Raw genomic sequence first — 15985 nt, 5'->3', positions numbered from 1 at the left:
TTAAGTGCTGTGGTGCAGTTTCCAACTTAGAGACCTTATTCATTTGAGGTAGCATCTTTAGGAAGAGGAGCTGAAACAGAATATTGGTTGAATAGGGCAGCTGTAAGTGGTAGCTTCAGTTCAAAAATCTACAACCTGTAAGTTTTATTTGTAATTGATGTCATCCATAATGAATTTCCTACCATTCCAGCTCTGCATTATTGAACTTGATCATGAGGTTGAAATTTAATTATTTGTTAGCATTGGTGTTTTTGGTTCTGTTGTGAATTGTGTGAATATGTTCCAGCTTTTTATTTTCATTTTCAATCTGTACTTAGGTGGTTGTGTAGCAAGATATTAACTTATAAGGAAATGATACCATGTCTAGCCTTGGTGATATGAACTAAAAATGCCAAAACTTGAATTTTATTGCACGAAATCTGCAGAACAAGTAAAACTGGACCCTATAACATGTTCTAAAATACTTAAACCTTGGAAAATTGGTTCAAACATTCCTGTAAACAAGGTATAACAACAACCCAACCTTTTAACATTTAAGTATAGCCAATTTCATTACACCAATTCATGATGTAACTATAAGGATGAAGTAGAGTACAAGGACAAACCAACATGCATATATGTTGGTTATATACTATCATGAATCCCCCAAGTTACGAAAGTAGAAGGAGGAACCAAAGTTATAGTTGTTTTATAGTTTATATATTAACTAAAAAACTGATAACAGCTGATAACAATAAGAATGTGTTAAGGTTGCCAACAACAATAAGAATGTGTATTGTACACTTCTTCTCATATTTGCCTTTTATTTCTTTCTTCATTCTGCTATTGGCAGGACCATGCCACCCCCCCCCCACACCTTGCTCGTTCCTTTCTCATTTAACCTTCAAATCTCAGTTCTAGACTTTGTTAGGGTTCTGTACCAAGTTTCTTTTAGAGGATAGTCACTCAATCTTACAATCCGTCAACTATTTTGCTTGTGTCTCCAAATTTGGCTAGTGGAGTTGCCAAATTTTCACTGTTTTTCTCACTGCAGAATGATGTTTCAGTAAGCTAATTTTCGTTGCTGTATAGCCACTTAGATCAAGAGCCATTCAAGTTTCCACCCCTGAAGATGCTACCAGTATCTACACAAGTGCTGTCTGGTTCATTTTTTCCAAAAAATTGAGTCAAAATTTGGTGGTTCAAGACAGGAAATGTCATAGCAGTGGTTGTAGGTCAAAACTAATCACTCCAACAACTTCATTTAGTGATTTTAAAGTTGTTATAACTATGAATTCGGTCAAATCCATACTGTTACTCAAGAGCCCGCACGTCCACGCTTGTCTTCAAGAGATAAGCTTCTCTTTTGTTCAATTTTCGTTTCTGTCATGTGCTGTCAAACTCTGTCACTGTTTCAGATATTTTTTTTATTCTGTTTTGGTTTAATTCGTGTCTGTGAGTGCTGTAATCATGCATTTGCTTTTCCTTAAAGTTTGTTGATCATTTTAAACGGTGAAAATTGTTTGTATGAGTTCATTCCAGCTTTCAAAGTCATTTTCTAGTTTTGTCCAATGTCATGTGCCTATGTGCAGTTTTAACTTCTGTCAGCATGCGTTTGAATCTGTTCTGGTATAAATTTTTCGTTTAATTTGAGTTCCAGTGCATGTGTAGCCATAGATGAATCATATAAGGCAATCACACAATGTCTAGCCTTGATTATATGTGCTAAATCAGTCCACACATGATTCTGTAATCACAAATCTGCATCAAATTTGCTTCTCTGGTTTGATCACGTGCAATCTGTTTTGTCTAGATTTCTTTGCATCTAAAGCATTGAACAGGTTTATTTGGTGATGTTAAACATGTTCCAGGCAGTGCCAATCAGTATTAATCACTACAATGCAATAAGCATAGTTGAGTTCCTCCAAAATCTGGTTTCAAGTGCTGTCACAGTTTTCATTCAATCTTTTTCACCGTGATTGTTGTATTTGATGTGTCTTAGGTGTTTAAAATTCTTCTAGCTGATATTCTGCAGTTAGATCTAGTGTTAGGACTTTCCTAGAGTCATTGTGTGTGCTTTCAAATTGTCATTTCCATGCTTTCAAAATCTGATGCAGTTTTGGTCCAATTTTCTTGAATTTTGGCAACTGCTACTGTCATACAAAGCTGCTGGCTGTTTCTATGCATTATGAACAATTGAACAAGTGTATTTTGTCATTTTCAACTTGTGTGCACTGTTCAAATGGTTCTTGACAAGCCTATATGCAGATTTCTTCTTTAAACCACCCTATTTTGTTGCATTTTTGGCTACAGCAGAGGTGATATGATGACTCTGGTTGTTTCAGTGCAGTTTAACCATTTTTTAAAGTGTATTTTGCCATTCCAAACTTGTGTGCACTGTGCATTTGGTCAAATTTGAGCTGATATAAAAAATCACTTCCTAAACCATTAATTTTACCTAAATTTGGAAGTGAACTAGTGAATTTCAGCTGCAGTATGATTCCTTACTGTTTCAGTGTTTAAACATCTTCCATTTGATGATACAAACTTCCTTGAAGTGTCATTTGACCATTCGCATCACTCAAACTCATTTTAACCACTGATGTTAATTTTTCCAGCCACTTTGTAAGGTGCAGAGTTCATTTTATTTCTGTTTGCCATTGTTCTTCTTTGGTTTTTCATCTTTGGATTGGCAAAAGCTGGGTTTAACTTTCCAAATACATTTATATGCTTATCCAAGTGTATAGTAATCATAAAAAGCACTTTAAACCTTGCAATCCAGATTTGAAAGATCCAAAACCAGAAAACACCAAAATCTGCTGTTCTTTGTGGCATTTTGTCAAACAGTTTGGCATTTTCATCAAACACTTTAACTGCACTTGAATTTCCTCTTTGTTTTGAGTTTTCCTGTTTTCCTAATCTGTTCTAGACCTTATCTTAGGTTCCTTTTGTGTGCTAGCCTTTATTCCAGCCCCAAAGTGTTTAGAAATCACCTTTCTTGTTGGCAATTTCATCAATTTTCCTTGCTGGACAGCCCCTTTGAATTGACAAATTGTGGTCCTTCTCCACTTCCTAAGATGCCACCTTAGTTGGAAAATGTTTCTAAAACTGGACTGCACCTCAAAGTCTTTAGAACACCACTATTTCACACATTAATTATGACCAAAGCAGATCAAAAAGTGGACCAGAAATGTGCAAGGACAGCACCAAATTATGACTTCAATTGGTCAATTTTTAAATGCCAACAAGCTTAAAACTAATAGAAATAGGTGTACAATATACATGTATAGCAGATTGACCCTTTTAGTTCCCAATTTCACTACAAAATGAGGTTTGAATATGCAAATTGCACATACATGAATCTGGCAAATATTTGAATGTTCAAATAAGTTTAAAACAACAATTAGGACTTGTTTAAACTACCAAATAGCACAAAATCCCTGTTGCACGAAAATAGACACCCAATACAACTTTTTCTTCTTCAAAATGAGTACTAAAAATGCAAAGAATTCCATAAACCACAAATTATACTATATATCCATGCTTTTATAGATATTTCATTACCATTATCTAAAATACCATCTTTAAGTTGTATGCAATTACTTGTACATTGACTTTGAAAACAATTCATCCTTCTTTATTTATTTATATTTATTCGCTTTGTTTGTAACCATTTCAATGCAGTAATGACAGGACAAGGTTCAGAGCGTCCTGATAAAGGAAAAGGGGTAGCAAGGCCTACAAAGAGGCAACGGCAGACACCAAAGTATGTACTTAGGGTGCCTGCTAGACTACCTACCCCTGCTCCCGGTAGTTCATCATCTGTGGGGCCTCCTCCTACCCCTAGTATACAGACTCCTACACCAGCAGTAGACCCCACTCCTCCTCCTCCTGCAGTACACCCTTCTACTACCACTGCAGTAGACCCTTCTCCTCCTCCTACAGCACACCCTTCTACAACCCCTGCCACAGACCCTCTTCCTCCTCCTATTATTGCCACCCCCACTCCTCCCCCTATTGTTATTACCCCCACTCCTCTCTCTGACCCTACTTCTATACCTTCCTCATCTTCTGTACCTCCTTCTGAGACCGTCACACCACTTGGTGATCCAGATTCAAGTGGTGATGCTGAAGATCTTGACCCGCCCCTCCATGATCGACCATGGATTGAGCCCTATGGTAAAGGGTAAGTTTATAATCTGTTGATATCATTTGATGTTTAAACCATATTGTAATTGAAATGAGTTTTGTTATGCAGGTTTATTCCATCTAGGGTTGCTTCCCAGGCCATCACACGTTCAATAAAGCAACAGTTTTTAACTCCATGGCCTACTTGGGGAGCAATACCTAAGGACGACAGGAAGCCATTCTGGCAGCGCTTTCAGGTGAGCAATCTATTACACTAATGTTGGGAATATTTTAGTATGTTCTGTAATCAATGTTTGTTCTCTTTAATGTTACAGATGAAGGTGCAGTGGAAACCTGAACATGAAACTCAGATACACAGAAATTTCCACATGAAAGCATCTCATCGGCTGTCAGAGATGTTTAGGGATGCCCGGAATGCAGCACAGCGCCCTAACTGGCTGGGTGAGCACATTTGGAACTCTTTACTGGCCCATTGGAATATAGTAGAGTTCCGCAATAAGTGTGCCAAAGCCCAGCGGAACAGAGCGTCTGAAAGGGGTGGCACCCTGCATACTGGTGGGTCGATCACCATTCATGAGCATGCCATTCGTATGGTATAATCTCATTACATAACTTTTTCTTTCATACACAAGTTATGTATATTGTATTTCATATGTACGCTTGTAATTCTTAATTATGTTACAGGCACAGGCTCTAGGACGGGCGGTCCATGTTGATGAGGTCTTTGCACAGACTCATGTTCGGAAGGGAACTAATGAATTTGTTGATGAAAGATCTCGGAAGACTCATGTAAGCAAATAACACTATTACTAATTTTTTATTTCTGTTATACTGTCGTTCTCTGACATTGCTTTTAATGTTTCAACAGGAAGACTTTTCTACGAGACTTTCACAGGTTAGATCTGAACATGAGTCAGCTCCTACACCGGATGATGCCAGTAATGCAGATGATGACATCCGTAGGACGCAGTGCTGGATCGACACCGTTGGTGGGAAGAAAAAGGGACGAGTGTATGGTGCGGGACAGCTTGCTGCAAACTATACAGCATCCAGAGGAGGTACTCTGAAGCACCAGCCTTCTTCTTCCACCAGTACTCCTGACGAGGTTCTTCAACTCAGGCAGGAACTCCATCAACGTGACCAGGAGCTCACTGATCTCAGAGCAGAGTTTACAAATTTTAAGGCCCTGGTCATGACTGTCTTGCCTCAAACCTCACAGGACGTACAAAATATCCCTCCCACCCAATCACGACCGTCCTCATCACCTGCTGCCACTCAGCAGCCCACTTTAGTCCAACCCTCATCAGTCCAACCCTCATCAGTCCAACCCACACCAGTCCAGCCATCAATAGAGGAGCAGGATGATGAAAATCATTCTGATGATAGTTATGTACATTATTAGGTTTCATTTTCTTATTACTTGTTAGACAAACATTTGGATATTAGAACATTTTGAGTTGATATCATTTCAATGTTAGATGTACTTACAGACTTTGGATGTTACAACATCCTTGTGTTACATTGTTTTATGTTTGAACTATAAATACATTATTTATACATTAATGGATGTCCTGTGGATTATTTGATGTGCCTTGGATATTGATCATTGATTGGATCTTTGAGATGCACATTATGCATGTTTGTATGTGTTTGAAAATTGTTATGCAGGTCTGTTTGTAAATTAAATTTGTTATACAGGTCTGGGTTGCAGAGGGAAAACCATTTCTCTAAAACCTGCTCTGCATTTTACCGAAGGCTTTTGCCCTTCGGTAAATGCCCTCGTCTGGCCATTACCGAAGGCTTCCGCCCTTCGGTAAATACCCTCGAATGCTCATTACCGAGGGCTTCTGCCCTTCGGAAATTACCGAGGGCTTTCGCCCTTCGGTAAGTACCGAGGGCTTTCGCCCTTCGGTAAGTACCGAGGGCTTTCGCCCTTCGGTAAGTACCGAGGGCTTTCGCCCTTCGGTAATTACCGAAGGCTTCTGGCCCTCGGTAATTACCGAAGGCTTCTGGCCCTCGGTAATTACCGAAGGGCAGAAGCCCTCGGTAATGGTTAGCGACAAGGGATTTACCGAAGGATTTTTGGCCGTCGATAGGCCTTCGGTAAACATCCATTATCGACGGCTTTTGGCATTTTCCGAGGGCTTCTGGCCTTCGGTAATGCCCTACTTTTTTGTAGTGATCATCCATAGTTGAATGAGTGTAATATTAATTTCTTCTCTCCCCGACGCAAGCTCCCTAACATCTTGCTGATGCAAGTACAATGGGATCGTAGATTCTCTTCCAAATGTAGTAGAATCCTAGTGTACAATCATCGACGCATCTAAAATGATTTTAGCAATCGTCTAACGCACCAAGAGGGTCGTCCTCAGATAAATGAGTCTTCTTCGGTGTAGGACTTCCCTCTTGACCTATCTGCTATTACATGAAAAAATCAATATGTTACAACGTCAATTACAAGTAAATATTAAAATTGAGAAATATATAGTACGAGTGTTTACCGGGGGATCAGATACATCACAACCCAAATGTCAAGGCCAGGCGACAAAGGACTTAAATGCCTCTTCCACAGTGAAGAACTCATTTGTAGGCACAGGAAGAACGACATCTGGTATGACAACTTCATCCACCGTGACCTTGAACTCATCTTCTGCTAACTGTACACCATGTACTACAGTGGTTGTCTCATAGACTGTGCCACGAGCCACTAGCATGGTCCCGGTATTAGAGAGAATATATAACTGACATGGACGAGTGTCATCCATGTCGTCCCCTGGGGCACCAGCAGCTGAACAACTTCCTTTACCGCTTCTACCTGTCAAATTAAATGTTAGGTTATACAAAAAGTAAAATTAATAAACAAAAATGATTAGGTTCACCTGTAGGGGGCACAACATGTTTCGCTACAGGAGATGGCAGAGGACGATTGCCATAATCCTCATAATGCTGCTGGAACTGGCATGCAACCATTTCAGCAACTTCATAATACAACTCTGCCCGAACCTTCTTTGTGATTTCCTGCGCCATCTCCTTTCTTATTTCCTCCTTCAGTTGTTGTTCATACTCTTTACTTAATCCGAATGAAGATGGATGTGAGGAAGACCCAAAGAACTGTCGTATGTCTATGCCAGTCCCAGCAGCACGCACCTGTCCTGGGTGCTCAGGTCGTCCAATAGTTGTGGAAAGAATATCTTGACGACCTTGTTGTGTGAATTGACCTTGGGAGGTTTGCTCAACCAAGGAATCATGTAACATAACAAAACTTCAAAATCATTTGAAAGATGTGTGTAATATATATAACAAAAATGTTGTAAAAATATGAGAAATGACATCTTACAATTCTTTCAGATATCTCTCTAGCAGAGTCGGAAGTGTAGGAGCCTGATGGTCTTATACGGGCTAACTTCCACTTCTCGTGCCGAGATGGTGGTGAAGGAGGAGGAGGAGGGTCACCACCCTCAGAAAGTGGAAGTCTACTATCTGACTTCTGCTTCATTATTTTTTCCTCAAGCTTTCTATATCCACCACGAGACACTAGGTGTGAATTTTTATTCATAGCACTTATTCTCTGTGCTTTTGACCTTTTCTCCTGTGACAAAATGAAACAATTGTCATAAAAAAGAATTATGAATGATAAATTGAATGATTTTACCTACACTTACCTGCCACATCTCGGATGAACGAAGCTCTACAAACTGACGCCATGTTTCTTCGTCAATTGCTGAATATTTGGAACATGGAGTTTCATTACTTTTTGGTCCAAATATATATTTGGACGTCAATTTTGTCTTAAACCCTCGAAATATTTCTGCAATTGTAGACAAACACCTATTCCTTAAGCTTCCGACATTTGGCATATCAAATGTCATCTACAACAAAGAAAGTAATAACCTTATATCAATACAAATTTATCAATATAATGAATCTAGAATTTGGAGCAATATTGTTTAACTTACCAATAGATCTTGCCATATGAGATTTCGATCAACCTCAGATACATGGTCAAAGGATGGAATAAGTATAAAGATACGATCACGTGCTAATACTCCAAGGTAAGACCTAAATACATCTGCATTTGGGCCAGATGCAAATCCAGTGACCACGTCAATAATGACAGGTGTCCTCTCACCTACATTTCTTCTAAGTATAAATTGTCGTAACCTCGTCGCTCCTCTCGTCCGTCTAGAAGTGGTGGGGACTTCATGCCCTGACAAATGAGGTGAATCAGCCATATATCTGTCACAATAAATAAGACGAAAGATTAATAAAACACTTATAAAATAACATATATTATTTAACAAAAGCCATAAATATTTACACAAACATGAAATTCATACATAATCATATGGATTGGTCATATGTATATTCCCTCATTGTGATCTTCCCGAATTGCTTGTATATCATCAATTAGAGGGTCGTCATCCAAACTTATTGTCTTTTTAAAGGAATGGTCATCAGCAATATGAAGATTACTTAGATTATCTTCTTTATCTTCAATTTGTCTTTTTCCTTATAAAGCAACATACCAATGATCAGACGCAGGATCATTAACATAAAAAACCTGACTTGCTTGATATGCCATGATAAACGGTTCGTCTCCATAACCAACCTTTCGAAAATCAACAAGTGTCATACCACATTCATCTATTTTGACACCACTCTTATTGTCGACCCACTTACATTTGAAGAGTGCAACGGAAAACTTAGTGTAATCAACCTCCCATATCTCTTCAATTCTAACATAATATCTCATGGATCCAATTACAGGATTTTGATCTTTGGATGTGGAAAATTGTAGTGACTCAGCTTCTAGACTGACGCCACTATTTTGTACTGTGCTTTTATCATCCAAAGTCTTTGTATAAAATGTGCAATTATTAATCTCATAGCTTGTACAACATACAACATCAAACTTCAAACCATTTGTTAGCCACAACAAAGTCTCAGAAGACCGTGATTCTTTTAAAACTTCTGATTTGAACCAGGACAAGAATGTTCTGTTATGGTCCATCAACTGTCATTTCTCTGATTGTCTTGGATACTTGTCCTTTACAACGGCTTTGTGTGCTTCCAAAAATGGGATCACTTCATCTATGTTGTTTAATATATACAAATGTGCTTGCATAAATTCTTCACGACTTTTCGTCACCACATTCATACCTTGGATGCTTTTACTTGTAGAATATCTATTCAACCATGATGTCCGAGGGACTCTTATCGGATTTGTTTTAGTCATATAATAAGAGGAAAACTCGATACTTTCTTCAGCAATATATCTTTCAATCATTGAACCTTCTGGACGATATTGATTTTTGACGTACCCTTTCAAAATCTTCATATAACGCTCAATAGGGTACATCCATCTTAAATATACTGGTCCACACAACTTTATTTCTCTGACCAAATGAACAAGTAAATGCACCATGATGTCAAAAAAGGATGGAGGGAAAAACATTTCTAGTGACACAAGATGATGATAATTTCGCTTTGAAGTTCATCTAACTTTGTAGGATCGATGACTTTACTACAAATTGACGAGAAAAATGAGCACAATCGAGTTATGGTCTGCCTAACTTTTTTGGGCAAAATTCCACGAATTGCCACTGGTAACAATGTTGCATTAAGACGTGGCAATCGTGAGACTTCAGTCCAACAAGCTTTAAGTCCTGCATTGACACTAAGCTCTTGATATTTGAAGAGTATCCTTGTGGTACCTTGATACTCTTTAAACAAAGACAAAAACTTATCTTCTCTTGTTTGGACATTGTGTAACATGCAGGGGGCAAATAAGTACGTTTACCAATCTCTCTTGGTGCCAACTCTTCTCGGATCTTCATGTCAACCAAATCCAAACGCGCATTCACTCCATCTTTTGTTTTTCCCTGAATGTTTAGTAGTGTACTAATCAAGCTATCACAAACATTTTCTCACATGCATGACATCTATGCAATGTCTAACATCTAACTTTGACCAATATGAAGATCAAAGAATATTGATTTCTTCTTCCAAGGGGTCGTTACAGAAGACTTCTTGACGTTTTCCCAAATACATGATGTACTCTATTAACTTTTCAAGAATTTCAAGTCCATTAAGTGGAATGGGTGCATTGTCTTTCTCTTGTTCTCCATTGAATGTTTTCTTTAACCTTCAATATGAATAATTAGATTGTAAAAATCGTCGATGATGCATATACACTGTCTTCCTTTCGTGTTTTAATTGATGAGCTACAGTGTTTTCTTCACATATAGGACATGCTTTATGATCCTTCACAGTGTACCCCGACAAATTACCGTATGCTGGGAAGTCATTAATGGTGCAAAATAACATCGCATGCATCATGAAAGTTTCTGAAGCAAAGACATCAAATATTTCAACCCCATCAACCCACAACAACTTCAAGTCCTCAACTAGTGGCCTGAGATAAACATCTATGTCATTTCCAGGCTGCTTTGGACCAGATATCAACATTGACAACATCATGTACTTTCTTTTCATGCACAATCCAGGAGATAAATTGTAAATTATCAGTATAACGGGCCAACAACTGTGATTGGTACTTAAATTACCAAATGGGTTCATTCCATCAGTAGCTAAGCCAAACCTAAGATTTCTACATTCTTGACCAAATTGAGGAAATTCTTGATCAATATTTTTCCATTGCTTTGAATCAGCTGGATGACGAAGCAGCCCATCAGTTGTTCTCTCATCTGCATGCCATCTTAGGTTTTTAGCGTCTTTGGGATTCGCAAACAAACGCTTAAGTCTAGCCACGAGTGGAAGGTACCAAACTACTTTCAAAGCAGAACCATTCTTTTCTCTGTGACCACTATCTTCACTGTTGTTTCATGACTTGTATCGTGATAACCCACATTTTGGACACTTTATTAAAACTTCATTCTCATTCCTATATAATATGTAATCATTCGGACATGCATGTATCTGTTTATACTCCATACCCATCGGAAAAAGAATCTTTTTTGCATCATAATTACGAGTGGGTAATGTATTTCAATCTGGCAGCATTTCATTCAACAACGACAACAATTCTGTAAAAGCTCTTATCAGTCCATCCATTGGTCGCCTTTAAATTCATTAGCCTTAACACCGCTGACAACCGTGTGAACTTAGTTGAACCAGCATACAAAGGAGTCTTTGCATCAGTGGACATCGTTTCATACACATGCGCTTGGGCAAAAGCTTCTGCGCCAACATCATAGATCATGTCCTCTAAGTTGTCTTCTTCTGGTCGATCTTCCATATCCATGATGGAATCATATACATTTTCAGTTGCAGAGACAGTTGAAAAGTCTGTTAATTCGCCGTGCCATATCCATGTTGTATAACTTCGTATGAAACCATCACATATAAGATGTTCCCTAATATCAGTTGCGTTCAACTTCCTCCCATTCAAACAGTTCACACAAGGACATCTGAACTTGAGTTCATCATTACCACTTGTACTCGCATTACGTTGCGCAAACTCTATAAATTCTTCTACCCCTCTCTTGTACTCAGTGTTGGTGCGTGGTAAATTAATCCACCCTCGATTCGTAAGCATGTTTACTGAAATTGTTTACACAATTTCAATAATCCTGAATGATCACTTTGATCGTTTTCATATTCAAGGTGTGACTCTATCCCATTCAAGAAGACTCACTGTGTTTAGTTTATCAAACATATCAATTTTAAACAACATATATTAAATTTCACGAAATTTTGCCAGCATTTTGCATTGGTCTTCAGGTTACACAAAATGAAAGTGATTATAAATCACAATCAAATATGCACTCGAAGATCAATACAAAACACAACTGCAAAATTTCATGAAATTTATGACATGTATATTAAAATAGATATGTATTAATAAACTATGAAAAAGTTATTACTCTTCTTAAACTGTCCAACCGGACAATTCAAGATTCAATACTTGTAAATTATTATTACCATCTCCTCTATTCATTTGTAAATAGTACGTTTATTCAAAAAATCTGGAGATAGTAAATAATTTTTGTATTGAATCTCAAACGGGAAACTAAGGTTAATTGTCAACAACATTATATATTCAAGCAAACAAATAATTACATATGCAACATGCAATATATTCAAACAAACAATATATTCAACCAAGAGTAAATAATGTCATTTCAATTAACTTTAGGGTTTAGATACATGAGTTTATTTCACTTATTTATTTAATTTTCTCAAACCTTATTTCAATATTGTTTAGCTTATAATCTTGTCATCAAATAACTAATCGATTACGTGATTGTAACTATTTATGCTTCTCCCATATTGCCTTTGATAATTGCTTGTGTTTTTCATACTTGTCTACATGTTGGTTTTCACAATTATGTTGTTTGCTATGATTGTCTAAATGCATCTAATGTTGATAATTGTGTTTTTCAAAATCCAGCTTAGTTTGTACAAACTGTTCTAGATAATACTTTCAGCTTCTTCTAGTCATCAGAAAGTTTTCTCTAATTAGACTCTAGCAATTGACCTGTCATGCTTTTATTTCAATATTTAGAAAAATAATTTTATTACCTTGCACAGTCCTTCAAGAATTTATTTTATTTACTAATATTTCTGATGAGAGGTTTCTCACAGGTTTTGTAATATTAAGTTAAGGTTATATTTGAAATCAAGATTTTAATATTTGAAATATTTTTATTATTATTATTTAAAATTTCCATGATTTTATGTTTGAATTTAAACCTTTTAGAATTTTATCCATGATTAATTATTTATCCTCTTAGTTGTTCCAACTTATATACAACGCCAACTAGGTCATCCCATTGAGAATGAAAATTTTGACAATAAACTACTAATGAAAATGTTCCTGGTTATAAAGGAGTGCCCTACACTAATAAAATTGATTTATCTAAATAAGATTGCAAGCATAGATTTTGACACAGGATGGAGGCAACAAAATCACAACAGCAAAAACACACCTCTTTCTGCCTCCACCAATTATTATCAACAAAACACAATCAACCAATTTCTACCTCCACCAATTATTATCAGCAAAAACACAATCAACCAACCTCAGGCAGCAAGATTGAAACAACGGTGGACGCAGCGGCGGCAGAGGCAGCAGCGGTAGAGGCAGCAGTGACGGAGGAAGCAGTAGCGACAAAGGTTATAGCGTCGACAGAACAGCGGACTCGTTGGAGGCACCGCAAGCAGCAGCGGCGGGCCACCAATGGCGCGACGACGACAGGAGGAGGCGCAACCAAGAACGCCAACCAGAAGCGACAGGCGCGAGCACTGGCGCGACGACGAATGGAGGAGGCAGGCAAGACCATCGGCAACACAATGAGCGGCCAGCGAGGCGAGGCAAAGAGTGATAGTGGTGGACGCAACCGTAGAGGAAGAATGGGAGAGCACGTCGAAGAAGACGCTACACAGAGGAATGGGAGAGCACGAGAAGGAAGAAGAAGTTGCTGGGCGACGCAAATGAAATGTGTTAAGTGCAGAAAATGAATGCTACTACCTCGGTTACTAGAAAACCCGAGGTAATAGCATAATATGGCACCGGTTAAAAGCTACACCCGAGGTCTAAAGTGGACTCAACAACTTTGGTTCCCTCGAAGAACTGATGCCTTAGGCCTCGCGTACAGTAATTGTCAGTGCTTCAGGCGAAAAGCCTAACTTTGCATAGTGTATAGGCATCAGTTTCGTAGCCAACCGAGGCAGTAGTGCTTTTTCAAAAAGCTCTCAGTTTGATTTTTCTGATTTGTCTGATTTGTGTAGAGGTATAAGTCTCGGTTCTTCTACTAACCGAGGCAATATCTCCATTCTGCTTCGGTTCATCGAGTAACCGAGGTATATAAGTTTGTACGCTTCGATTTTTGCATAACCGAAGCGTATATGGTGCGTTAGAAACCACATTTTTTACTAGTGAAGAAGAAATAAATTTATCATATTTGGACCTTGAAGATATAAATGATGATGTGGTTGGTGTAGACTTTAATATAGTTGTAACGATACATCAACAATTACAAATAACCATTTCATTGGCTGCACTAACAATGTTATGCATTGTTGGACATGCGTTGAGTATCTTGAATATGTACTCGAGTGATTCGAGTAGTGTCAGCAATTTCCTACCAGACAGAGACCATCGTAGGGAGCAATTAATGTCATACCCTATGCATACTAATCGGTGTTGCGACATTATATTAAGATGGGTCCATAGGCATTTATTAATCTTTGTGAAAGACTAAGAACAACTGGGTTCGTTAAGGACGTCATTCGGTCGATAATGGAGGAACAAGTTGCTCAATTTCTTCATATAATTGGCCATAATGTTAAGAATCGAAGTGTCGTATTTTTCTTTCATCGATCTGGGTTGACGGTTAGCAAACACTTTTAGAATGTGTTGGATGCTATTTTAACTTTGGAATCAGAATTTTTAATTCAACCCTCAGGAAATGAGGTTCATCCATATGTCTTCAATAGCAATCAATTTTACTCGTACTTTAAGGTACTCATTTGAACATATTTGAAGATGTTATTTTATCAAAGGATGATAAAAAATTTTAAGTTTTATGATGACTTGTTAATTTTATGTTTATGATTGTTTAGGGACCATAGACGGTACTCATGTTCGTGTAAAGATGCCAAGATTAGATGCTTCGAGATTTCGAGGAAGAAAAGATTAGCCAACTCAAAATGTGTTTGCAGCGTGTGATTTTGATATGAAATTCACATACATTCTAGTTGGGTGGGAAGGCACTGCATCTGATTCAAGAATTTTAAAAAATGCTCTTGATCGATATGAGCCGTTGGTTATCCCCCAAGGTGAGTGTGTATATTGCGATCTTGAAGATTTTATTTGTTAGTCACTAAATACCCTTATGTGTACAGCATTGTAGGAAAATACTACCTCGGTGATGCTGGATTTATGTTGAAAAGCATAGTTTTGACTCCATATAGAGGCATCAGATATCACCTTAAAGAATATACACGTAGAGGACCACATAATCCACGCGAGTTGTTTAATTATCGACATTCATCGTTGAGAAATGTTATTGAAAGAACTTTTGGTGTGTTGAAAAAACGATTCCCTATCATTGCAAGTGGCACTGAACCACACTATGGATTGGAGACAATGACAAACATTATATTAGCTTGTTGTATCTTACACAACTTCCTTCGTGGCGTGGATAACGATGACTCATTACTTGATAAAGTTGATAATGAGTTGAATGAAAGGGAAGACCATAATGTTTCATCATCTCAAGTTAGAGAAGAGGATCATAGGATTGGTAGTAGTATCAGAGATTCCATAACAGATCAAACGTGGCGAGATTATCAAAACTCGTAGTTATTGTTTTTGCTTGTTGTTATTATTAATATTGAATAATTTCTTATGACTTAACTTGTTATTGTTTTTATTTATGGTTTTGTTAAAGTAATTGTGAAATGGCCTCATCATCAACCAAAAGGCCTAGAAAAAGTTGTAAGGGAAAAGAAATTATAACTGAGGCAGAAGCTGCTACCTATGTCAAACCATATGTTGTAGAACAATTAGATCAGCGTTGTTTCTTCAGTCACAGCATTCAGATGGAAAACTATGCAGCTGATTTCTACACAAGGAATATTGTTGTTCCAAAATTTATGAATTTCGAATCATTTGTCGATTCAGACTTATATTTTCAACATCATCTTCTACTTCAAGGAGTGGTTGAATTTCTAACATTGCAGGAACCGCTCTATCCGGATTTGATCAAAGTTTTTTATTCAAATCTGAAGATTTCTGGAAATGGATATTTGCTCAGTGAGGTCAACAAGAGAAGAATTAGATTGAAACCTGCCAATTGGTTGAATGTCGCTAATATGAAGTATGAGGGTC

The 15985-nt window shown here is 37.7% G+C and overlaps 1 protein-coding gene and 1 pseudogene across 1 annotated transcript; one reads left to right on the top strand and one right to left on the bottom strand.

The window, feature by feature from the left end:
* The first annotated feature begins 3598 nt into the window (after positions 1–3598).
* On the top strand, positions 3599–5714 carry LOC148197310 (uncharacterized). The gene is made up of 5 exons (XM_088093396.1): positions 3599–4165; positions 4238–4364; positions 4443–4721; positions 4813–4917; positions 4997–5714. Exons 1-5 carry the CDS (start codon positions 3666–3668, stop codon positions 5528–5530), a joined length of 1545 nt encoding a protein of 514 aa, XP_087949522.1. The 5' UTR covers positions 3599–3665; the 3' UTR covers positions 5531–5714.
* Positions 5715–8482: 2768 nt separating this feature from the next.
* LOC148197309 (uncharacterized) lies at positions 8483–10836 on the bottom strand (annotated as a pseudogene).
* Positions 10837–15985: the final 5149 nt, after the last annotated feature.

The sequence above is a fragment of the Vigna umbellata genome, chromosome 6 (genome assembly GCF_029865625.1).
Source record: "Vigna umbellata cultivar VRB3 chromosome 6, Vumbellata_1.0, whole genome shotgun sequence".
In the NCBI taxonomy this organism is placed as follows: domain Eukaryota; kingdom Viridiplantae; phylum Streptophyta; class Magnoliopsida; order Fabales; family Fabaceae; genus Vigna; species Vigna umbellata.
This window is presented reverse-complemented; position numbering and strand designations above follow the sequence as displayed.